Source organism: Lolium perenne, chromosome 4, assembly GCF_019359855.2.
Source record: "Lolium perenne isolate Kyuss_39 chromosome 4, Kyuss_2.0, whole genome shotgun sequence".
NCBI lineage: Eukaryota > Viridiplantae > Streptophyta > Magnoliopsida > Poales > Poaceae > Lolium > Lolium perenne.
Window position 1 is genome coordinate 110,603,865 of NC_067247.2, and position 26,466 is coordinate 110,630,330.

At 45.8% G+C, this 26,466-nt stretch overlaps 3 protein-coding genes across 3 annotated transcripts; 2 read left to right on the top strand and 1 right to left on the bottom strand.

Annotated features, from left to right (window-relative positions):
- Window positions 1-2,468: 2,468 nt before the first annotated feature.
- On the top strand, window positions 2,469-6,911 carry LOC139839073 (uncharacterized). Its single transcript, XM_071829120.1, has 3 exons — window positions 2,469-5,964; window positions 6,283-6,624; window positions 6,691-6,911. The coding sequence occupies exons 1-3, from the start codon at window positions 2,469-2,471 to the stop codon at window positions 6,909-6,911; spliced, it is 4,059 nt and encodes a 1,352-aa protein (XP_071685221.1).
- A 3,736-nt stretch (window positions 6,912-10,647) lies between these two features.
- Window positions 10,648-11,031, bottom strand: LOC127321288 (uncharacterized mitochondrial protein AtMg00820-like). Its single transcript, XM_051350312.1, has one exon. It carries the CDS (start codon window positions 11,029-11,031, stop codon window positions 10,648-10,650), a length of 384 nt encoding a protein of 127 aa, XP_051206272.1.
- Window positions 11,032-25,489: 14,458 nt separating this feature from the next.
- On the top strand, window positions 25,490-26,021 carry LOC139839074 (auxin-responsive protein IAA16-like). Its single transcript, XM_071829121.1, has one exon. It carries the CDS (start codon window positions 25,623-25,625, stop codon window positions 26,019-26,021), a length of 399 nt encoding a protein of 132 aa, XP_071685222.1. The 5' UTR covers window positions 25,490-25,622.
- The last annotated feature ends 445 nt before the right edge of the window (window positions 26,022-26,466 follow it).

Here is a 26,466-nt window from a genome sequence, read left to right on the forward strand (position 1 = left end):
CCAGCTCCCGCACAGCATCAACTCCGGCGCCAAGGACGCCAAAAGATGGGACCTGCGGGGAGGAGAGAGCCAAAACCAAGGGAACTGACCTTCCAGATCTGGCGCGAGACGGCCGCAGCCGCCGGCGCAAAGCCTGCACCCACCGAAGAACTGCCGTCCGCACGGCCAGATCCCCGGGCCACCGCACCCGCGGACGCCGCCGGCCGCGCGGTCGACGCCGCCTCACCACACGAGGCCGCCGCCTCGCCGCCCGGAGCCTCCACGCCAAGCGCAGAGAGGCAGAGCCCCCACCCAGGAAGGAAGGCCGCCGCCACGAGACGCCTCCCACACCTCCGGCCGCGCCAGAGCCCGGCCCTCGGCCCAGGAGACGCCCGACGACCCCACCCAGGCTACAGCGACCCGGCGCGGAGATCCCCCAGCCAGGAACCGCGCGGGGGGCCAGGAGCTCAGATCCCCGCCGCCCCCTTCACCGGCGTCCTGGCCTTAGGCCGGCGACGTCTCTGGGGGCGACGAGGGGAAGGGGGGACGGAGGGGAGGGGCGGCGGCGGCGGTCTAGGGTTCGCCTCCTCGGTCGCCTGGGGGGGGCGACGCGAGGAGAGCGAAACGTTCTCAGGTCGTGTTCATTTTTTACACTTAATAGCTTAGCCAGCAAAACTATTTCAAAAAATGCAATACATATTGGAAGAAAGTATATTTATTTCTTTCAAAAAATGCAATACATTAGTCGGAAAAACTATTACCGCAGATCGGGTAGTAAGACAAAATCTCCTACGGCAATCTTTAATTACTTTGTATGAACAGTATCCATGATTTGTGTTTAGGAATGGAGACTCAAAGATGGATGGAAATCTCATTGCTTTGTGTTTTATGTAGAAAAGAGTATCTCCTGTAGTAATCTTTAATTACTTCGCGATTTGTGTTTAGGAATGGAGACTCAAAGATGGATGAAAAGGAGACAGAAGGTATCTTGCGTGTAGGGTTTGCCAGCTACTGTTCATTTTTTTTTTACACTTAATAGCTTAGTCAGCAAAACTATTTCAAAAAAATGCAATTCATATTGGAAGCAAGTATCTTTCTTTCTATGATTTTTATTGTGTGATATTAGTATTCAACATCTTTTCTGTTGTATTTAGTACCGACGCCGGAGACACCCTGTGGTGGCGGCATCCGAGCCTGCGACCCCTGCGCCCCTAGCTGCACCGACCAATGACCAGACGCACAGATGCTTCTTCTGCCCACCTCCAGCCACCGAAGGTAAATTCTCCACTGTAAATTTAGATGATAATCTGTGATATTAAATGTGGCCTTTCAACACCTTTTTCTGGGAGAAAATTTGGTCCATGACTCGTGGATGTTAATGTCAGGTATGGATGAGTTGTTACTCTACATACATCCATCCATCTCAGATTAAAGCAAAGATGCTTTGAGGTCTGTGCTAGAGGTTAAATTAAGAGGCCATGGTACTACTACAACTTATGTTGTGCTAGCCAATGCTACATGAAGCAAGTGTGGATGTAGGTAATAATCATTTTTGCACAAGGATTAGTCAATATTTGCACTGTCATGTTTTCCTTTTTTTCTATTTCCTGAAATTCTAGGTTGCTCACTCTCCAAATTGAACTATCTGGATATATAAAGTGTAAACGAATGTGATGTCATGATCTTCTTTCTAGCAAGAATTTGAACTTAGCGTATCGTTTCTGGATTTGAAGGTTATTTATGTCATCCAATAAACCCACGATCCCATTGCATGATTTTCATCGCAAAAGAGGGGGCCTATCATATACTGACAAAATAAGTACGGACGTTATGCAAGTGCCATGGAATGGGTTGGAAATTTGAGTTATGATGCACTGATAAATATAAAACAGATCTCCTTGACTTTATCACCTGTTGAATTCCACATATTGTTTATGATTAGTAGTATTGCGCTACTATAAGCTATGAAGCACCATATGGTAGTTGAAAGCCCGTCACTTAATTATTTTATGTTATTCTGGTCTGCATTACTTTCAAATATTCTCCAAGTGTATGATAATCAGAACTACATATAGGTTATAAACACACTAGGGCTGTCATGTGGGGCCAAGCCTACAGCCGTCGCAAGGGCAAGGGCCCTGCAGCCTCTTAGAGTTCTCCTAGTTTAAGTTAGTAGAGTTTAGGTATAATTGGAAAGGTTTAGTCCCGAAGAAGGTTACCCTGCCAATTACCTAAACTAGAGTTAGAGTTAGATGCAAATTCTGTAATTGGCTAATATATAAAGCCATCCCTATGCGTTTCAAGGAACAAGCATAATTAATCCAATCTCTCACCTCTTGCTCCCTGCGCCTAGGCGCCTATCCTCACCTCCTTCTCCAACCATAGGCCGACGGGATTATCGCCCTAAGCCTCCCACCAATCACAACTACAACCTACGATCCAATCCTCCCCCAACCCGTGACAACTTGGTATCAGATTCATCTTCGATCATGGCGGCTGCCATGGAGCCTCCGCCGCCACCTCCGCAAACCCTAGCCGAGATCATCGCCAAACAGCAGGAGGATCACCAATCTGTGCTCGCCACCCTCACCAGCCTCGCCGATGAAAATCACCAAGCAAGGGTTGAACGTGCGGAGGACCGCGCCACCCTCAAGTCCATCGCCGAGACGCTCCAAAAGTTCCAGGGCGATATCGCGGATACAGTTCAGCAGCAACGTGCCCACAATCTCGCTCTCCTTCGCCTTGAAGGGAAGTGCGCGCCCCAACTTGGCGGCCTAGGGCTCATGCAGGCGCCAACGTCTACGGCCAGGGTTGGTGTACCGCCGGCCATGGCGGACGCATCTGATCGCGCCCCCCGCCTCTACAAAATCGACTTTCCCCTCTTTGATGGGGCAAGTGACCCACGACCATGGTTGACGCGCTGCAACCTCTTCTTCCTCGGTCAGCGAACGCAGGAATCCGATAAGACCTGGTTGGCTTCGTACCACCTCACCGACGTCGCCGCCTTATGGTACGGCCACCTCGAGGCAAAACTGGGTCAGCGACCGTCTTGGGGCGAGTTTCAGACCCTAATCTCCAACCACTTCGGACAACCGACCCGCGCCAACCCCTTCGGGGAGCTGATCTCGACACGCCGTACTAGCACTGTCGCGGATTACTCCAAGCGCTTCCTCGAAAATCTCTCACGGATCCAGCCAATCGCCGACGCCGAGGAGCGGGATATATTCACCAATAATTTGGGGGAGCCCATGAAGACGCAGGTGGAGATGCTGAAACCTGCTACGCTCGACGCCGCGATGGACTTGGCCATATCCTTCGAGCACCTGAACATTGTTACTGGAGCCGCCACAACTGCGACTCGGCCAATCCGCCCGTCCAGGACCGCAGCCAGCCCCACTCCAGCAGCCCAAGAATCAGCCGGGTCAGCACCAGCACTCGTTTTCAAAAAGCTCACCCCTGCTGAGATGGATGACCGCCGTGCCAAGAACCTGTGTTTCAATTGTGATGAGAAGTTTGTGCGGGGACATCGCTGCAAACGGCTGTTCTACATACAGTCCGCTGATGACGAGGAGGAGCCCTTAGCAGATGCACATGAGGAGGCCAAAATTTCACTTCTCGCTGTCACTGGAATTCCCACCAGTGATACCATGCAGGTTGCTATACGTATCGGGGATCGTGACCTGGTTGCCCTGCTGGATTCTGGTAGTACGCATAACTTCATTCACGAGGAGTTGGCCACTGTTGTGGGGTTGCCCTTCTCCTCTGATCGCCGCCTTGGAGTCACAGTTGCTAATGGGGACCGGGTTACTTGCCGTGGACTACTCAAGCAGGCAGCGATCACGATTGACACGGAGAATTTTTTGGTCGACTTGCACGCCATTCCATTGGGCGGGTTTGACGTTGTGCTTGGTACATGTTTTCTCAAGACGCTCGGACCCATTGTGTGGGATTTCACCACTCAGTGGATGTCGTTTTGGCACACGGACCATCGGGTGGAGTGGATAGGTCTGGGTTCTTCAGGTCGGCCTGCACACCTACATGTCTGCGAGGGCAGAGCTCTTCTCGACAGCCTCCTGGCCGCGTTCTCGGACGTCTTCGCCGAGCCCCAGGGTCTACCGCCGCCACGCGCTCATGACCATCATATTCACCTTATTCCTGGGAGGCAGCCCGTCGCCATCCGGCCCTACCGCTACCCGGCTATTCAGAAGGATGAACTGGAACGTCAATGTGCAGAGATGCTCGCTCGGGGCCTTATCCGCCAAAGCTCATCGGCGTTCTCGTCACCTGTGCTCCTGGTACGCAAGCATGATGGTACATGGCGTTTTTGTATCGATTTTCGTGGTCTCAACATGGTCACCATCAAGGACAAGTTCCCTATTCCAGTTGTGGATGAGCTGCTAGACGAGCTGAAAGGCGCCCGATTTTTCACGAAGCTGGACCTACGATCAGGCTACCATCAAGTTCGAATGGCCCCGGAAGACATCCACAAAACGGCATTCCGCACTCATGAGGGCCTTTTTGAGTTTGTGGTGATGGCATTTGGGTTAACCAATGCGCCGGCGACCTTCCAAGCACTGATGAACGATGTACTTGGACCTTTCCTTCGTCGATTTGTTCTGGTTTTCTTTGACGATATTTTGATATACAGTTCCTCGTGGTCGGACCACCTTCGCCATGTCAAGCTCGTCTTGGAGGCTATGCGCACACATCAGTTGTATCTCAAGCGCTCCAAGTGCTCTTTTGGGGAGCAATCTATGGCCTATCTGGGACACGTCATCTCTGCGGAAGGAGTGGCCATGGACAGCGATAAGGTCCTCGCCGTGGTCGACTGGCCGGCACCCCGTACAGTTCGAGCTGTGAGGGGATTCTTGGGTTTGGCGGGATACTACCGCAAGTTCATTAAGGGGTTCGGCACCATTGCGGCGCCCCTCACCGCACTACTGAAGAAGGATGGATTTCTCTGGACTGACCAGGCGGCGACCGCATTTGAGGCCCTTAAGGTTGCACTCACTACTGCACCGGTTCTTCGGTTGCCTGATTTTACAGGTCCGTTCATTGTGGAATGTGATGCCTCTGGATCTGGTTTTGGTGCCGTGATGCATCAAGGAGAAGGGCCAATTGCCTACTTCAGCAAACCCATCGCTCCACGACATGTTTCTTTAGCGGCATATGAGAGGGAACTCATAGGGCTTGTTCAAGCCATGCGTCATTGGCGCCCTTATCTCTGGGGTCGTGCTTTCATTGTCAAAACTGATCATTACAGCCTCGAATTTTTGCTGGACCAGCGCCTAGCCACAATTCCGCAGCATCATTGGGTTGGCAAGCTTTTGGGCTTTGACTTTACAGTAGAGTATAAACCAGGACGACAGAACATTGTCGCTGACGCTCTTTCTCGCTGTGAGGTTGCTACCAGCCATACATGCGCTATCACAGGGACTTCTTTTGATCTATTTGAGGCTCTCCGTCAGGCCACGCACACAGACCCGACATTGGTCGCCTTTCGGGAGCAGCTTGAGTCAGGCGAGTTGGGACAGCCTTGGGCATTGGTCGATGGCATTGTTACGTTCCAGCAACGGGCTTATGTGCCTCCCTCATCGCCGCTTGCCGGGGAGGTCTTGGCGGCAGCTCACGATGATGGTCATGAAGGTATCCAGAAGTCTTTGCATCGCCTTCGCCGGGATTTTCATTTGCCACAAGCACGGTCCGCCCTGCAGCAGTATATTCGTGCTTGTACAGTTTGTCAACGCAATAAGACAGAGCAGCTTCATCCCGCTGGACTCTTACAGCCATTGACAGTACCATCTCGTGTCTGGGAAGACATCTCCATGGATTTTATTGAGGCATTACCTAAGGTGGGCGGTAAGAGTGTCATCCTTACAGTGGTGGATCGTTTCTCCAAGTATGCCCATTTTATTCCTTTGGCACATCCATATACTGCTGAGACGGTTGCTAAGGAGTTTTTCTCCCATATTGTTCGTCTTCACGGTTTTCCTACATCAATTGTTTCGGATAGAGATGTGGTATTCACTTCGGGATTTTGGAAAGCTTTATTTGCGGCTGCGGGTACACGCTTACACATGAGTTCCGCATTCCATCCACAGTCGGACGGCCGATGCGAGGCAGTGAATAAGGTCATCACTATGTACCTTAGATGCATTACTGGGGATAGGCCTCGCTAGTGGCTTCAATGGTTACCATGGGCTGAGTACTGCTACAACACTTCCTATCATTCGGCGCTGAAGGACACACCTTTTAGGATTGTGTATGGCCGTGACCCTCCGTCTCTTCGTGATTATACTCCAGGCGAGATTCGTAATCAGGCGGTGGAGCGACAAATTCTGGACCGCGACCAGTTCTTGCTGGATGTTCGTGACCGTCTCCTTCAAGCAGCTCAGCAGTACAAACACTTTTATGATGTCAAGCATAGGGCTATTACCTTTGATGTGGGCGAGTGGGTTTGGCTTCGTCTGCAGCACCGGCCAGCGGCGTTCTTGGGAGCGGGAGCAAAAGGCAAATTGGCACCCAAGTATTTTGGGCCTTTCAAGATCCTCGCTCAGATTGATTCGGTGGCATATCGTCTGGAGTTACCGCCTCGTGCCCGCATTCATAACGTGTTTCATGTTGGGGTCCTCAAGAAGTACCATGGTCCGCCTCCGACAGGTCCTCCATAGCTTCCTCCGCTATTTCAGGGACGCGTTCATCCGACTCCAGTACAAGCATTGCGTGCGCGGATTGCTCGTGGAGTCCAGCAGGTGCTCATTCAATGGGAAGGCCAGCCTGCGTCTCCAGCGTCTTGGGAGGATGTCACCACATTTAGGGAGCGCTATTCAGACTTCCAGCTTGAGGACAAGCTGTTTCAGAATGGAGGGGGAGATGTCATGTGGGGCCAAGCCTACAGCCGTCGCAAGGGCAAGGGCCCTGCGGCCTCTTAGAGTCCTCCTAGTTTAAGTTAGTAGAGTTTAGGTATAATTGGAAAGGTTTAGTCCCGAAGAAGGTTACCCTGCCAATTACCTAACCTAGAGTTAGAGTTAGATGCAAATTCTGTAATTGGCTAATATATAAAGCCATCCCTATGCGTTTCAAGGAACAAGCAGAATTAATCCAATCTCTCACCTCTTGCTCCCTGCGCCTAGGCGCCTATCCTCACCTCCTTCTCCAACCATAGGCCGATGGGATTATCGCCCTAAGCCTCCCACCGATCACAACTACAACCTACGATCCAATCCTCCCCCAACCCGTGACAAGGGCATTCTCCTTTTTATGAATATTTGGCTTCAGAAAATGATACTCATACTCCGGAAAGCATTATTCTCTCCTAAGGCAAGCCAAATCCGTTGTACAGTAGATACTTCCACAGGTGCATTACCGAATTTTCTGGTTAAATACATTACAAGATGTTTCCTGCAATCAGTTATATCAATTTTTGCACCTCCAAATCGACCATGATAACAAACATGTATCCCTTCCCCCATATTTGGCTAACTGTCCAATAGTCAGGCAGGTACCCTTCTGTTGAAATGCCTAATTATGTGTTCTCTTCAATCTATCCATAGTAAGAATTGGTGCCCATGCCTGATTTTTTACTGTTGAACTGCATAGGCTCCTGAACCACTAGAATCGTTCAAGCTATAATTAGGAAGTTGATTGCACAAAGGTATGAACATAGCAAATTTGAAGGTATAGCTTCACTGGAGGCTGTAAATGATAATGTAACGGAGCTTTGTATGTTGTAAGACTTAAGTATTTGGAGTTGTTGACTTGAGTGAAAACAGAAAAGTAAGGTTTAGCAATAATTAAATTCCTATGTACTGAATTTTTGTATTCCCTACTACCACTTCACTGTAATGGTTTTCCACGTTTTATGTCCTCTACAATCGAATTGTTTCTGGATGGTTGCATGTGTACTCATGAGGTGTTCATGTTCTATAAATTTCCAAAATATTGGCTAAGTCTACTGCATGGTTCTAACAACCTAATGTTTATGTTATACTACATGGTCAATGCAATTCGGTTTGCTAGCCAAAAAAAAATTTGGTTGGATATGCCAGAGACAAAAATAGAGAAAACTGAACCCTCACCGTACTAATCTGCTATGGTGGAGGCACTGTCTGCTTTAACATCAGAATCCACATATTTGAGATGACAATCAATTCAAGTTATTATTAACTCTGCAAGTGCACTAGAAAATGGCTATTTGTAAGCATGGTCTAGGATACTATAATTGTATATTTGTGAACTAACCCTTTGCAACCATGCTAATCTATTTCACTTTACAGAAGGATTGCATCGACGAAACCACCCATGCATATCCTCACCCCACTGAAAGTATCAACTACAGTAAGACACATCCTTTATTTCAAGAGCCACCAAAGGCGATCGGGTTGGGTGTTGCTTCCTAAGAGATGTTGATATTTGTGGGTCTCGAATTGCAAAACTACAAGAATATATCTTGCTAAGACCCAGGAAATTAAGTCTTGATATGATGGTACAAGAAATTGTTGAAGGTTACAGCAAGGAGCATCGTGTATGAGTGGTAAAGTAAACCTGCAATCTATTGGTGTTCAGGGCTTCATAGCATCATCCACTGGCCCTCTATTGTCTTAGCTTTTGTAGGAAACTTTAGGAGTTGGCAACGATAATATCCTCTATTCGCACCCATTTTCTTGGTTTTCAAGGTCATCCTCTTTTGGAGTGGTTAAGGAATCGCTGCCTAAAAAATTAGCATCCGCACCACTAAACTGTCGCCGGAATTTTTTTTACCTCGACTATTATTGAAGATTTGTTAAGCCCCTTTTGTATGTTTGAAACAGAAGGCTAGGATCCAGGCTGTATGTGGATGTTTATGAATATCAAAGTGTTGTTTGAACTAATCAGAAAAAGTTTTCTTTCAGTTATACCTGTGTTTTTGCAGCATCTACGTTTTGTGAGACAATAGTACATCCAAAAGGAGAGGTTGTTGAGTTGACAGTTATGACGGTCTAGAACATATGCCTGGAACTTACCACGGAAGAGTAACAAGAAGACCTAGAACTATGCAGATGCGCAACAATGTTGCCTTGTTATCGTGTTCGGTATTATCATGTTGTAGGATATCATTGATTTATTTTGAATTTTATAGTGATTTATGAATTATATATATGCATTGAGAAATGAAATTTGAGAACCCGTAGCAACGCACGGGCATTTTTACTAGTAAAACTGTAAATAAGGAAAGTCTCATTCTGTAGGCTGGTATACCTAAGCATGATGAATACTCACTGGTGAGAGTAAATCAGGCCTCCCCAATTCTTGCTCATCTTGTAGCAATATTTTAGATGACTTGCCCTATGGTACTATTGGCCGGGAGATTTCAGGAACTGATAAAGCTCTATGCAGATGCTACCTAGTTAAGATATTCAAAGCGAAGGACCATTTTACAGTTAAACAACGTAAAAGTGTTTAGGGTTTGCGTGGGGTAATGCCTCTCCACGTATCTCTTTATATAGATCAGCTGTGTACATACATCATACAAATATACATGACATGTATAATACATCTAGACCTATTTTAACATTCCCCTCAATCTGAATTTTTACTCTGTACAAGATTCAGATTGGTACTAAAACGGTCTAGCATCTGTCGAGTAGCTGGTTTGGTGAACACATCAGCTAGCTGATCACTGGAAAAGATAAACCTGATCTGAAGAGCTCTAGACGCCACACGCTCACGCACAAAATGGAAATCAATCTCAATATGCTTTGTTCTTGCATGGAAAACTGGATTAGCGGTAAGGTAAGTCGCCCCTAAATTATCACACCATAATATGGGGATTCGCTCCCGAGATACTCCTAACTCCATGAGGAGAGACTCTATCCAAATAGCTTTAGCAGCGCCATTTGCCAATGCTTTGTATTCCGCCTCAGTACTTGATCTCGAGACAGTAGGTTGTTTCTTAGAACTCCAAGAGATGAGATTCGGCCCAACAAAGATGGCATAGCCTCCTGTGGATCGTCGATCATCCACACATCCTGCCCAATCTGCGTCAGTGAAGACACTAATACCAGTCGAGGTCGACTTGCGAAAAAGCAACCTTGTGTTCAGCGTGCCCTTAACATAATGCAGGATGCGCTTGACTGATTCCCAATGAACATCAGTCGGCTGTGACAAAAACTGGCAGACTTTGTTTACCGCAAATGATATATCTGGTCGGGTGAGAGTCAAATATTGAAGGCCTCCAAGAACACAGCGGTATCGGTAAGAATCCTCAATACCTAAAGCGGTGCCAGACTCATGTGAACGATGCTCTGTCAAATTCAGCGGCGTAGAAGTAGGTCTACAATTCTCCATACTCACACGGTGCAAAAGATCCAATGCATACTTCTGTTGAGTGACATTCATCCCCCCGGAATTGTAGGACGATTCAAGACCCAGAAAATATTCCAGTGCGCCAAGATCCTTAATGGGAAAACTGGCAGAAAGGGCACGCACAAGACCATCAACCGCCCCTTGAGTAGAACCAGCAATGAAAATATCATCGACGTACACCAACATGTATACCTGGCCACCGTCCCGAGAGAAAGTGAACAGCAAAGTGTCAGCCGTCGAAGGAACAAAACCCAGATCAGCCAAGAGGGCACTCAAGCGAGCATACCAAGCGCACGGAGACTGCTTCAGACCATAGAGAGCTCGCTAACTTACACACATGGGAGGGATATCGCTCATCCTCAAAACCGGGTAGCTGTTGCATATACACATCCTCTGACAGAAAACCATGGAGGAAAGCATTGTTGACATCAATCTGACGGAGACTCCATCCACGAGGGACACTACAAGAGATAGGACCAGCCGTACTGTTGCTGGCTTGACGACTGGACTGAACGTATCACCATAGTCGATGCCATGCCGCTGAGTGAAGCCCCGAGCGACGAGTCTAGCCTTATGTTTATCAATAGAACCATCAGGCTGTTGTTTGGTCTTAAAGATCCACTTGCATCTGACAATGTTAACACCGGGAGGTCGAGGAACCAAGACCCATGTCCTCGTATGATGAAGTGCAGCCACCTCATCAGCCATGGCAGCCCGCCACGCAGTCTCGCGAAGTGCATCGCGATGGGACACGGGCGCGGCAAAGAAAGCACGTCGGCCAGTGTCATATCACACCGTACAATCGGTGTATGTCTTCTCACGATGAGTGTTGTCGCGGGCACGGGTGACCATGGCGTGACCTGGATCAGCTGCAGGCGTCGCGATCGAGGGGTCAGAGGGACCCTCGAAAGGAGGCGACGCGGGCAGATCAGTGCTAGGTGTCGCCCCAAGCGAAGAGAGGGCCGCAGGCGAGGAACAGGCCAACCCATCGCACGACACTGCGGACGCTGGCGGACCGGACGTGGACGTGGGCGCTGCATGCGGCATCGGATCGCGCGCCTCCGCATGGACGTCGATCGCCGGGGCGTGCACGTCGATCACCGCCCCATGCACGTCGGTCACGGAGGAGGAGCGCTCCGGGACGATTTCCTGCACACAAGAAGGACTACCAGGCACATCAATCGGCAAATGAGATAAGTCATATTTACGCATACAGTCACTCGTAACCGGTTCATCGAAGGAAAATGAAATCGCTTGTTTCAAAGTGGAGACATCGACTGTAACACCGGGAGTGGAGTATGGAAAAACGGACTCATCGAAAACTACATCACGGGAAATATAAATACGGCCCGTGGAATGATCTAGGCATTTGTACCCCTTGTGCATCGGGCTATACCCCAAAAAGACGCACATCGTGGATCGAAAAGACAACTTGCGAGCATTGTACTTCCACAAGCTAGGCCAGCAAGCGCATCCAAAAACACGGAGAAAGGTGTAGTTGGGTTGGACTTTAAGAAGCCGAAAGAGAGGTGTATCTTGCTGGAGCACAGGTGTAGGCATGCGATTAATGAGATAGCATGCGGTGAGGAAAGCTTCATCCCAATACCGAAATGGAAGAGAGGAGTGTGCAAGCAACGCAAGGCTGGTTTCCACCAGATGGCGATGCCTGCGTTCATCAATCCCATTTTGCTGCGATGTGTGAGGACACGAGACGCGACGGGAGATGCCAAGATGCTGGAAGTTGCGGTGCAACTTATGATACTCGCCACCCCAATCCGACTGGACGGCTTTGATTTTGGTGTTCAACAAACGCTCCACATGTGCCTGGAAGGTGTAAAAGACATGCTTAACATCAGACTTATGCTTGAGAAGATAAATCCAACAGAAACGGAAATAATCATCGATAAAGCTAACATAATATTTATACCCTCCCGAGGATGCAATATCTGGACCCCATACATCCGAATGAATTAACTCAAGAGGTGCAGTAGAAACACGATGAGAATTATTATAAGACAATTGTCGACTTTTGGCACACTGACAAGCATCACAAACTGAAGTCTGATTATTGGAAGAACACACTAAATCATTTTGCCTAACAATGGTTTGAATCACATTATTGGTGGGATGATCGAGGCGACGATGCCAATGAGGCGAAGAGGTCTTCACGCCGGAGAGCGCCCGGCGCGACGATGGAGGAAGAACTCGACCAAATGGGATGGGTACAGTCCGTCTTTGCTTCTACCGTGGAGCAGAATTTTCTTTGTGACCTTGTCCTTTACAAGGAAAAAGAACTTATGAAACTCAACAAAAACATTATTGTCGGAGACAAGGCGATAAACTGAAAGGAGGTGATTATGAATATGTGGAACATGAAGGATATTTTTCAGTTTCAAAGATGAACCAGGTAAGGACGAATGACCAATATGCGAAATAGACAAACCTTCACCGTCGGCCACCTGAACTTGGTCCTTCCCGTGGTAGCGGTCATGAACGTGGAGACGCTCGAGATCACTCATCAGGTGATCGGAGGCACCGGAGTCGAGGTGCTAGTACTGGTCGCTGGAGGATGTCGATGCACAGTTGCCGGTGCACTGCTTTGGATAATAGTGCCGGCGGCAGTCACTCTCTTCATGCCCCCAGATATCACAGATCTAACACTGGGGCGCCACATGCGACGTCCTCCTCCATTGCGGCCATTGTTGCCGCCATTGCCGTCGTTGCGTCGACGGTCTTGGCCACCTCCACCGTGACCGCCAGATCCCTGTCCGTGGCCTCCTTGGATAGGGACATGTTGTCCCTGCGAGCCACCACCTGCAGGACGACCACCGCTAGGGCGAGACGAGTCGCCCGCACGCCCTGAGTTGTTGAAGTAGGGCGAGAAGCGGCGTTAGCCGAGGAGGTCCAGTCCTCGGGATCTTCCTGCTGCTGCTTCTGAAGGCCCTCATAGTTAAACAACGTAAAAGTGTTTAGGATTTGTGTGGGGCAATGCCTCTCCACGTATCTCTTTATATAGATCAGCTGTGTACATACATCGTATAATTTTTTTTTCGATAAAGGATGTTTTATTACTTTAAGAAGCAACAACATCCAACCTCTGCATAATGATACGTCTCCGACGTATCGAATAATTTCTTATGTTCCATGCCACATTATTGATGTTATCTACATGTTTTATGCACACTTTATGTCATATTCGTGCATTTTCTGGAACTAACCTATTAACAAGATGCCGAAGAGCCAGTTGCTGTTTTCTGCTGTTTTTGGTTTCAGAAATCCTAGTAACGAAATATTCTCGGAATTGGACGAAATCAACGCCTAGGGTCCTATTTTGCCACGAAGCTTCCAGAAGACCGAAGAGGAGTCGAAGAGGGGCCACGAGGGGGCCACACCCTAGGGCGGCGCCCCCCCCCCCTTGGCCGCACGGCCCTGTGGTGTGGGGCCCTCGTGCCGCCTCTTGACCTGCCCTTCCGCCTACAAATAGCCTCCGTGACGAAACCCCCAGTACCGAGAGCCACGATACGGAAAACCTTCCAGAGACGCCGCCGCCGCCGATCCCATCTCGGGGGATCCAGGAGATCGCCTCCGGCACCCTGCCGGAGAGGGGATTCATCTCCCGGAGGACTCTACGCCGCCATGGTCGCCTCCGGTGTGATGTGTGAGTAGTCTACCCCTGGACTATGGGTCCATAGCAGTAGCTAGATGGTTGTCTTCTCCCCATTGTGCTATCATTGTCTGATCTTGTGAGCTGCCTATCATGATCAAGATCATCTATCTGTAATTCTATATGTTGCGTTTGTTGGGATCCGATGAATAGAGAATACTTGTTATGTTGATTATCAAAGTTATATCTATGTGTTGTTTATGATCTTGCGTGCTCTCCGTTACTAGTAGATGCTCTGGCCAAGTAGATGCCTGTAACTCCAAGAGGGAGTATTTATGCTCGATAGTGGGTTCATGCCTGCATTGACACCTGGGCCAGTGACAGAAAGTTCTAAGGTTGTGTTGTGCTGTTGCCACTAGGGATAAAACATTGATGCTATGTCTAAGGATGTAGTTGTTGATTACATTACGCACCATACTTAATGCAATTGTCTGTTGCTTTGCAACTTAATACTGGAGGGGGTTCGGATGATAACCTGAAGGTGGACTTTTTAGGCATAGATGCAGTTGGATGGCGGTCTATGTACTTTGTCGTAATGCCCAATTAAATCTCACTATACTCATCATGATATGTATGTGCATGGTCATGCCCTCTTTATTTGTCAATTGCCCAACTGTAATTTGTTCACCCAACATGCTGTTTATCTTATGGGAGAGACACCTCTAGTGAACTGTGGACCCCGGTCCAATTCTCTTTACTGAAATACAATCTACTGCAATATTGTTCTACTATTTTCTACAAACAATCATCTTCCACACAATATGGTTAATCCTTTGTTACAGCAAGCCGGTGAGATTGACAACCTCACTGTTTCGTTGGGGCAAAGTACTTTGGTTGTGTTGTGCAGGTTCCACGTTGGCGCCGGAATCCCTGGTGTTGCGCCGCACTACATCCCGCCACCATCAACCTTCAACGTGCTTCTTGGCTCCTCCTGGTTCGATAAACCTTGGTTTCTTTCTGAGGGAAAACTTGCTGCTGTGTGCATCATACCTTCCTCTTGGGGTTCCCAACGAACGTGTGAGTTACACGCCATCAAGCTCTTTTTCTGGCGCCGTTGCCGGGGAGATCAAGACACGCTGCAAGGGGAGTCTCCACTTCTCAATCTCTTTACTTTGTTTTTGTCTTGCTTAGTTTTATTTACTACTTTGTTTGCTGCACTAAATCAAAATACAAAAAAATTAGTTGCTAGTTTTACTTTATTTGTTATCTTGTTTGCTATATCAAAAACACAAAAAAATTAGTTTACTTGCATTTACTTTATCTAGTTTGCTTTATTTACTGTTGCTAAAATGGCCAACCCTGAAAATACTAAGTTGTGTGACTTCACAACCACAAATAATAATGATTTCTTATGCACACCTATTGCTCCACCTGCTACTACAGCAGAATTCTTTGAAATTAAACCTGCTTTACTGAATCTTGTTATGCGAGAGCAATTTTCTGGTGTTAGTTCTGATGATGCTGCTGCCCATCTCAATAATTTTGTTGAATTATGTGAAATTCAAAAGTATAAGGATGTAGATGGTGACACTATAAAATTAAAATTGTTCCCTTTCTCATTGAGAGGAAGAGCTAAAGATTGGTTGCTATCTCTGCCTAAGAATAGTATTGATTCATGGACTAAATGCAAGGATGCTTTTATTGGTAGATATTATCCCCCTGCTAAAATTATATCTTTGAGGAGTAGCATAATGAATTTTAAACAATTAGATACTGAACATGTTGCTCAAGTTTGGGAAAGAATGAAATCTTTGGTTAAAAATTGCCCAACCCATGGACTGACTACTTGGATGATCATCCAAACCTTCTATGCAGGACTAAATTTTTCTTCACGGAATTTATTGGATTCAGCTGCTGGAGGTACCTTTATGTCCATCACTCTTGGTGAAGCAACAAAGCTTCTTGATAATATGATGATCAACTACTCTGAATGGCACACGGAAAGAGCTCCACAAGGTAAGAAGGTAAATTCTGTCGAAGAAACCTCTTCCTTGAGTGATAAGATTGATGCTATTATGTCTATGCTTGTGAATGATAGGACTAATATTGATCCTAATAATGTTCCATTAGCTTCATTGGTTGCACAAGAAGAACATGTTGATGTGAACTTCATTAAAAATAATAATTTCAACAACAATGCTTACCGGAACAATTCTAGTAACAACTATAGGCCATATCCATATAATAATGGCAACGGCTATGGTAATTCTTATGGGAATTCTTACAATAATAATAGGAACACACCCCCTGGACTTGAAGCCATGCTTAAAGAATTTATTAGTACACAAACTGCTTTTAACAAATCTGTTGAAGAAAAGCTTGGGAAAATTGATATACTTGCTTCTAAAGTCGATAGTCTTGCTGCTGATGTTGATCTTTTGAAATCGAAAGTTATGACTAATGAGAGTCATCATAATAAAATTGTTACTACAGCAAATGCCATCCAAGTTAGAATTAATGAGAATATAAGATTAATGGCTGAACTGCGTGCTAGGTGGGATAGAGAAGAAAATGAAAAACTAGCTAAAGAGAAGAATGTAGCTAAAGTTTGGACTATTACCACCACTAGTAATGCTAATGCTACACATGTTGCTGCACCTCCTACTAATAATAATAAAAGAATTGGTGTTAGCAATGTTTCCACTTCTAATGCAAAGCGCGAGAAACTGCCTGAAACTGCTGAAACTGTGATAAAACTGCTGAAATTTTTTCCAACATTGGGGATGATGATCCCATTGCTTTAGATTATAATGGTTTGAATTTTGATGATTGCCACATCTCTGAAGTTATAAAGTTCTTGCAAAAACTTGCTAAAAGTCCCAATGCTAGTGCTATAAATTTGGCTTTCACGCAACATATTACAAATGCTCTCATAAAAGCTAGAGAAGAGAAACTAGAGCGCGAAGCCTCTATTCCTAAAAAGCTAGAGGATGGTTGGGAGCCCATCATTAAGATGAAGGTTAAAGATTTTGATTGTAATGCTTTATGTGATCTTGGTGCAAGTATTTCTGTTATGCCTAAGAAAATTTATAATATGCTTGACTTGCCACCGCTGAAAAATTGTTATTTGGATGTTAATCTTGCTGATCATTCTACAAAGAAACCTTTGGGGAAAGTTGATAATGTTCGCATTACCGTTAACAATAACCTTGTCCCCGTTGATTTTGTTGTCTTGGATATTGAATGCAATGCATCTTGTCCCATTATATTGGGAAGACCTTTTCTTCGAACTGTTGGTGCTACCATTGATATGAAGGAAGGTAATATAAAATATAAATTTCCTCTCAACAAAGGTATGGAACACTTCCCTAGAAAGAGAATGAAGTTACCTTTTGATTCTATTATGAGAACAAATTATGATGTTGACACTTCATCTCTTGATAATACTTGATACACACTTTCTGCGCCTAGCTGAAAGGCGTTAAAGAAAAGCGCTTATGGGAGACAACCCATGTTTTTACCTACAGTACTTTGTTTTTATTTTGTGTATTGGAAGTTGTTTACTACTGTAGCAACCTCTCCTTATCTTAGTTTTGTGTTTTGTTGTGCCAAGTTAAGCCGTTGATAGAAAAGTTCATACTAGATTTGGATTACTGCGCAGAAACAGATTTCTTTGCTGTCACGAATCTGGGCAAAATCCCCCTGTAGGTAACTCATAAAATTATGCCAATTTACGTGAGTGATCCTCAGATATGTACGCAACTTTCATTCAATTTGGGCATTTTCATTTGAGCAAGTCTGGTGCCATTTTAAAATTCGTCAATACGAACTGTTCTGTTTTGACAGATTCTGCCTTTTATTTCGCATTGCCTCTTTTGCTATGTTGGATGAATTTCTTTGATCCATTAATGTCCAGTAGCATTATGCAATGTCCAGAAGTGTTAAGAATGATTGTGTCACCTCTGAATATGTTAATTTTTATTGTGCACTAACCCTCTAATGAGTTGTTTCGAGTTTGGTGTGGAGGAAGTTTTCAAGGATCAAGAGAGGAGTATGATGCAACATGATCAAGGAGAGTGAAAGCTCTAAGCTTGGGGATGCCCCGGTGGTTCACCCCTGCATATATTAAGAAGACTCAAGCGTCTAATCTTGGGGATGCCCAAGGCATCCCCTTCTTCATCGACAACATTATCAGGTTCCTCCCCTGAAACTATATTTTTATTCCATCACATCTTATGTGCTTTGCTTGGAGCGTCGGTTTGTTTTTGTTTTTGTTTTGTTTGAATAAAATGGATCCTAGCATTCACTTTATGGGAGAGAGACACGCTCCGCTGTAGCATATGGACAAGTATGTCCTTAGTTTCTACTCATAGTATTCATGGCGAAGTTTCTTCTTCGTTAAATTGTTATATGGTTGGAATTGGAAAATGATACATGTAGTAATTGCTATAAATGTCTTGGGTAATGTGATACTTGGCAATTGTTGTGCTCATGATTAAGCTCTTGCATCATATGCTTTGCACCCATTAATGAAGAAATACATAGAGCATGCTATAATTTGGTTTGCATATTTGGTTTCTCTAAGGTCTAGATAATTTCTAGTATTGAGTTTGAACAACAAGGAAGACGGTGTAGAGTCTTATAATGTTTTTAATATGTCTTTTATGTGAGTTTTGATGCACCGGTTCATCCTTGTGTTTGTTTCAAATAAGCCTTGCTAGCCTAAACCTTGTATCGAGAGGGAATACTTCTCATGCATCCAAAATACTTGAGCCAACCACTATGCCATTTGTGTCCACCATACCTACCTACTACATGGTATTTTCCGCCATTCCAAAGTAAATTGCTTGAGTGCTACCTTTAAAATTCCACCATTCACCTTTACAATATATAGCTCATGAGACAAATAGCTTAAAAACTATTGTGGTATTGAATATGTAATTATGCACTTTATCTCTTATTAAGTTGCTTGTTGTGCGATAACCATGTTCACTGGGGACGCCATCAACTATTCTTTGTTGAATTTCATGTGAGTTGCTATGCATGTTCGTCTTGTCTGAAGTAAGAGCGATCTACCACCTTATGGTTAAGCATGCATATTGTTAGAGAAGAGCATTGGGGCGCTAACTAAAGCCATGATCCATGGTGGAAGTTTCAGTTTTGGACATATATCCTCAATCTCAAATGAGAAAATTATAAATTGTTGTTACATGCTTATGCATAAAAGAGGAGTCCATTATCTGTTGTCTATGTTGTCCCGGTATGGATGTCTAAGTTGAAGAATAATCAATAGCGAGAAATCCAATGCGAGCTTTCTCCTTAGACCTTTGTACAGGCGGCATAGAGGTACCCCTTTGTGACACTTGGTTAAAACATGTGCATTGTGATGATCCGGTAGTCCAAGCTAATTAGGACAAGGTGCGGACACTATTAGTATACTATGCATGAGGCTTGGAACTTATAAGATATAATTTACATGATACATATGCTTTATTACTACCGTTGACAAAATTGTTTCATGTTTTCAAAATCAAAGCTCTAGCACAAATATAGCAATCGATGCTTTTCCTCTATGAGGATCATTCTTTTACTCTCAATGTTGAGTCAGTTCACCTATTTCTCTCCACCTCAAGAAGCAAACACTTGTGTGAACTGTGCATTGATTCCTACATATTTGCATATTGCACTTATTATATTACTCTATGTTGACAATATCCATGAGATATACATGTTATAAGTTGAAAGCAACCGCTGAAACTTAATCTTCTTTTGTGTTGCTTCAATACCTTTACTTTGAATTATTGCTTTATGAGTTAACTCTTATGCAAGACTTATTGATGCTTGTCTTGAAGTGCTATTCATGAAAAGTCTTTGCTATATGATTCACTTGTTTACTCATGTCATATACATTGTTTTGATCGCTGCATTCACTACATATGCTTTACAAATAGTATGATCAAGATTATGATGGCATGTCACTCCAGAAATTATCTGTGTTATCGTTTTACCTGCTCGGGACGAGCAGAACTAAGCTTGGGGATGCTGATACGTCTCCGACGTATCGATAATTTCTTATGTTCCATGCCACATTATTGATGTTATCTACATGTTTTATGCACACTTTATGTCATATTCGTGCATTTTCTGGAACTAACCTATTAACAAGATGCCGAAGTGCCAGTTGCTGTTTTCTGCTGTTTTTGGTTTCAGAAATCCTAGTAACGAAATATTCTCGAAATTGGACGAAATCAACGCCCAGGGTCCTATTTTGCCACGAAGCTTTCAGAAGACCGAAGAGGAGTCGAAGAGGGGCCACGAGGGGGCCACACCCTAGGGCGGCGCGGCCCCCCCTTGGCCGCGCGGCCCTGTGGTGTGGGGCCCTCGTGCCGCCTCTTGACCTGCCCTTCCGCCTACAAATAGCCTCCGTGACGAAACCCCCAGTACCGAGAGCCACGATACGGAAAACCTTCCAGAGACGCCGCCGCCGCCGATCCCATCTCGGGGGATCCAGGAGATCGCCTCCGGCACCCTGCCGGAGAGGGGATTCATCTCCCGGAGGACTCTACGTCGCCATGGTCGCCTCCGGTGTGATGTGTGAGTAGTCTACCCCTGTACTATGGGTCCATAGCAGTAGCTAGATGGTTGTCTTCTCCCCATTGTGCTATCATTGTCGGATCTTGTGAGCTGCCTATCATGATCAAGATCATCTATCTGTAATTCTATATGTTGCGTTTGTTGGGATCCGATGAATAGAGAATACTTGTTATGTTGATTATCAAAGTTATATCTATGTGTTGTTTATGATCTTGCATGCTCTCCGTTACTAGTAGATGCTCTGGCCAAGTAGATGCTTGTAACTCCAAGAGGGAGTATTTATGCTCGATAGTGGGTTCATGCCTGCATTGACACCGGGACGATGTGAGAAAGTTCTAAGGTTGTGTTGTGCTGTTGCCACTAGGGATAAAACATTGATGCTATGTCTAAGGATATAGTTGTTGATTACATTACGCACCATACTTAATGCAATTGTCTGTTGCTTTGCAACTTAATACTGGAGGGGGTTCGGATGATAACCTGAAGGTGGACTTTTTAGGCATAGATGCAGTTGGATGGCGGTCTATGTACTTTGTCGTAATGCCCAATTAAATCTCACTATACTCATCATGATATGTATGTGCATGGTCATGCCCTCTTTATTTGTCAATTGCCCAACTGTAATTTGTTCACCCAACATGCTGTTTATCTTATGGGAGAGACACCTCTAGTGAACTGTGGACCCCGGTCCAATTCTCTTTACTGAAATACAATCTACTGCAATATTGTTCTACTATTTTCTGCAAACAATCATCTTCCACACAATACGGTTAATCCTTTGTTACAGCAAGCCGGTGAGATTGACAACCTCACTGTTTCGTTGGGGCAAAGTACTTTGGTTGTGTTGTGCAGGTTCCACGTTGGCGCCGGAATCCCTGGTGTTGCGCCGCACTACATCCCGCCACCATCAACCTTCAACGTGCTTCTAGGCTCCTCCTGGTTCGATAAACCTTGGTTTCTTTCTGAGGGAAAACTTGCTGCTGTGCGCATCATACCTTCCTCTTGGGGTTCCCAACGAACGTGTGAGTTACACGCCATCACATAACCAGGATGCACACAGCCGTTTTGTTGTCTCAAGTCACAAAGGATAAATATAAAAATTAGGCGAGATACATATCAGAACGATGAATCATATGACGCCTAAGGTGTAGGTGGGGCTTCTATCCGTAGACTATGCTGCCACCCATGTAGGGAAAAAGTATCCCTCGCCGTAGCCTCCAACCGTGTACAGACCTCCATAAATAGGTCTCGGTTCTCCACTCGCTGAAGAGGTAACCATGAACGGAGAATACCTGTACATCTGTAGATGACCTGCAACAAAGAGCAATTTTTGTCATTAAAGATCTTGTCATTTCTACATAGCCAAAGCGCCCAGATAACTGCTAGCGCCCCCACCCTAAGAAGCAACTTAAACCTTGAATCGATACCATGAAGCCAATTGCCAAAGACATTGGCAACACTAGTCGAAGGATACAGGGTAGACCCTACTTGGATGACTGACCATATAGATCTCGCGAACTGGCACTGGAAGAATAAGTGTTTGATGGTTTCGTCCTGATGACAAAAAACGCACCGTCTACTTCCGTGCCAATTCCGCTTAACAAGATTGTCTTTGGTGAGGATAACGCCACGACGAAGATACCATCCAAAAAAATTGATTTTTAATGGTATCTTCATCTTCCAAATCTTCTTATTGTTATCAAATGGTAAATCAGAAAGAAGGATCGCGTTGTAAAAAGATTTTACAGAAAAAGTACCATGTACATGAAGATTCCATCTAAATTCGTCTGGTTCAGGCGATAAATGAATATCTCTGAGCCGGTGAATTAGGGTATTCCATGCCACAAGTCTTTGTCCAAGTAAAACCCGTCTGAACGTCACATTCGGAGGTGAGGTAGCCATTACAGTGGCAATGGTATCACCTTGGCGACGAGCAATCCTATACGGAAGCAGGATCTTGTTCACTTAAGGGTGCATTGTCTAGCCAAGCATCTTCCCAGAACCGTATCTGTGCTCCATTCTTGATTGAGAAAGTACCATGGCGAAAAAAGACATTTTTTGTCGCCATAAGACCAGCCCAGAAGTGTGAATCCCCAGGTTTCCAAACCACTTGGGATAACGTCTTCGAGCCGACATACTTTCTCCGAAGAATAGTTTGCCAAATCTCATCCCCAGTAAGTAGCTTAAACAACCATTTACCCAGTAGAGCTGAATTCTTGACCTCCAGGTCATGAACTCCAAGCCCTCCTTGATCTTTGGGACTACAAACTATACTCCATTTAACCAGTCGATATTTCTTTTTCTCGTTGTCCCCTTGCCAAAAGAATCTGGATCGATAATAATCGAGTTTATGCAGAATTCCTTTCGGTAGAATGAAGAATGATAACATATACAGTACCATATTCGTTAGTACCGAATTAATGAGTACCAATCTTCCTCCCAGGGACAACAATTTACCTTTCCAACTACTAAGGCGTTTTTGTAGTCTTTCTTCCACTAATTTCCATTCCGCGATTGTAAGTCTCCGATAATGAATCGGAATACCCAAATAACGGATAGGAAATTGGCCTTGCCCACAACCAAACAACTCTGTATACAGAACCGTATCATTTTGGGCATCACCGAAACAGAACAATTCACTTTTATGGAAATTGATTTTTAATCCCGACAATTGCTCAAAAGCTGCCAAAATTAATTTCAGATTTTGAGCTTTTTCAAGATCATGATCTATAAACAGAATTGTATCATCGGTATATTGAAGGATAGATAAACCACCATCAACCAGATGTGGAATCACACCTTCAATCTGGCCATCAGACTTGGCTCGCTCTATGAGTATAGCCAGCATATCCGCTACAATGTTAAACAACATCGGTGATAGCGGATCCCCTTGGTGTAATCCTTTTCGTGTTTGGAAATAGTGACCGGTGTCATCATTAAACCGGATTGCTACACTACCTCCATACACAAAATCATTTATTAGAGCGCGCCACTCTGGAGAAAAACCTTTCATCCTGAGTGTCTGTTGTAGGAAGGACCACTTGACTTTATCATACGCCTTTTTCAAAATCTAGTTTTAAAATAACCCCATTTAATTTCTTAGAATGCATCTCATGTACCGTCTCATGCAAAACCGCCACTCCATCAAGAATATTCCTTCCTTGCATAAAGGCTATCTGTGATGGCTGGACAACATGATCCGCAACCGTAAATAAGTCTAATGGTGGCCACTTTCGTGAAAATCTTGAAACTTACGTTTAAGAGGCAAATAGGTCTATATTGTTGAATCCTTTCTGCCTCATTAACTTTCGGTAACAAAATTACTTCACCAAAATTTAGATGAAATAATTCTAGTTGTCCAATGTGTAAGGCACTGAACAAATCTAGAAGGTCTGATTTAATCGTATCCCAGAAAGTTTGATAAAACTCTGCTGGAAAACCATCTGGATCCGGTGCTTTGTTGCATTCCATTTGGAAAATTGCCTTCTGAACCTCTTCCTCAGTATAAGGTGCGGTTAGTAGACCATTTTCTTCCATAGAAACTTGGGGAATATCATCCGTTAAGTCCTCGTTAAGAGAGAAGGTACTTTCCTCCGGAGGACCAAACAGACCTTCAATCAACCCTTCATCTTGAATAAGAGAGTGAATACGTTTTTTTCGATGTCTCCCATTGGTTAAGCCATGGAAATATCGCGTATTTGAGTCTCCTTCCAATATGAATTGAGCTTTGGAACGTTGATACCACTTGAGTTCCTCCTCGCGAAGAAGACTCACCATCTGCGCATTGGACTGATTTTTACATTCAATCTCTTGCGTAGACAACGGTCTAACCTCCGCAACAGCCTCAAGCTCATCAATAACATTTGATAAGCGAGCCTTCTCTTTTTTAAGGATACCAGCCGTATGGGCAGCCCAACCAGAGAGATGTTTGCACATTGACCGCATCTTAGGTATAAATATACATGATAGGTATAATACATCTAGACCTATTTTAACATTTACCTTCTGGGACAGACCAAGGCTTTGGTAGATGCATCACAGCCAACATAAAATGGAAATTCGCATTCTTAGGCATCTTGCAGGCAATATATGATCTAAAACCGATAACCCTCCCTCGCACTCGACCGCCTGCGCGGTTAGTTTTGCTCCGCGCGGAGCTCTCACGCGACGAGCTTGCCCTTTGTTTTTTTGTCGTTTTCTTCTATCCAGTCGTTTACCTTTTTCTTTTCGGGAGGTTGACCCGGGGTGGGGATGGAAGACCGGCGACCGTCGGAAAACTGCGGTAGTCGGCAGAGCGGAGCCACGCTGTGGGCTGGAGCACGCGGAGATGGACGGGATGGAAGGCCGGCGCCCCCGGCCAGTGCTCGAGGTGGAGGAGATGCACCGCGCCATGGTCTTGAGGCGAGGGGGCAGGGATGCAGCGCCTGCTGCGCGCGGATATGTGGCGGGGTTGGAGGTTGAGGGAGCCAGCGAGGCTCGATTATGAGCGACGGGCGACCATGGGCATGGGGAGATCGAGCGGAGGCGCCATTGGGGACGAAGCATAGAGATGGAGACAGATTTTGAGAAAAAGAGGGACAAGTTTTATCTTTTGTTTTCGCTTCAGGAAACACCATCGGAAACGAGGCTATTTACACAAAAATAACCATTTGTTGCAACTATAGCACAGACTGACCCTCCGGGCAAACTATTTCACCCATCTAACCCTTTTGTGTGGCGCCCCTCCCATGGGCGCCACACATGGCAGTGTGGCACCTGTGCCTGCGGCGCCACTCTTCCAGCCGATGTGGCGCCCTTGAGGCTGAGCTGGTGCGCCGATCCGACGTGGCAGGATGTGTGGCGCCCATGGGAGGGGCGCCACACTACTCTTTATATATAATGTCTGTCTAGAGATAATAGAAGATTGTGGTAGCTCAATTGGATGAATCCTTTGCTTCTCAATCCTAGGTCATGAGTTTGAACCTCCTCACCACCCGAATTTATTTTTATTTTAAAAAATTATGCTAGACATTGTAGTATGTTTAAAACATGAAATCTAGCCTCGTACTGTTTTGTAGAGTTTTTTTTATCTTCTCTTGCTTGCAACATTGCAACGTTGTATATGTCAGTTAGTGGAGATGCGTATGGAGCGAAAGAGCCAATCTTCTGCTACTACAAGATTGCGCTGATTCACTTGCTTCTTGTCTCTGCGACGTGCAGCAGAACGCTAGCGGCCGCGGCTCCGGTGGTGGGGTGGCCTCCGGTGCGCTCGTTCCGGCGGAACCTGGCCTCCTCCTCGGCGTCCAAGCGGCCGCCCGCCGACCCACGCAACGGCACCGACGACAAGGCCGGCTACAAGGGCCTGTTCGTGAAGGTGAACATGGACGGCGTCCCCATCGGCCGCAAGGTGGACCTGAAGGCACATGGCGACTACGGCAACCTCTCCGTCGCCGTCGACCGCCTCTTCCGGGACCTCCTCGCCGGTACGCACGCACCGTCCGGCGGGCTTACTGCTTTCTGAATTTTCCTGTTTTTCGTCAGTTTAGACAGTTTAGACAGTAGACGCTCCTCGTTTTGCTTAACAAACTCGGAGCGCTTCTTACGCATGACTTGGTCCGTTCGTGGGATGGCACGGACGTAGTGGATCACAGATCGTGTGTTTTGTAATCAGAATAAGAGAAAGGAAATACAATCAGAAAAGTCGCAAGTTGTTGAGCGCGACGCAAACTCTCTCTCTCGTTCGAGCTTTGCCTTCTCTGTTCTTGAGCTTCTCAAGTGAGGTTAGGGACCACAATTGGTATCAGAGCAGGACTGGAAGATGTCAGGTGACCGGTGCACGGCTCCGACGCCTCCACCACCGCCGCTCAACCAGCAGCACACCGCTCCAACTCCACCTCCACTCAATCAGCGGCGTCTGTCGCAGACCCCTCCTCCGGCAGATCAGCGACGGCGATCGCTGAGCCGGG

Excerpts from the sequence above, each read along its gene's own strand:
- LOC139839073 (XM_071829120.1), top strand. The coding sequence starts at position 2,469 with ATGGCGGCTGCCATGGAGCCTCCGCCGCCACCTCCGCAAACCCTAGCC. Across the intron at positions 5,965-6,282 it reads CCATATTGTTCGTCTTCACG|GCGAGATTCGTAATCAGGCG; the intron begins GTTTTCCTACAT and ends ATTATACTCCAG. Across the intron at positions 6,625-6,690 it reads GGTCCTCAAGAAGTACCATG|TACAAGCATTGCGTGCGCGG; the intron begins GTCCGCCTCCGA and ends ATCCGACTCCAG.
- LOC127321288 (XM_051350312.1), bottom strand. The coding sequence starts at position 11,031 with ATGGCTGATGAGGTGGCTGCACTTCATCATACGAGGACATGGGTCTTG.
- LOC139839074 (XM_071829121.1), top strand. The coding sequence starts at position 25,623 with ATGTCAGTTAGTGGAGATGCGTATGGAGCGAAAGAGCCAATCTTCTGC.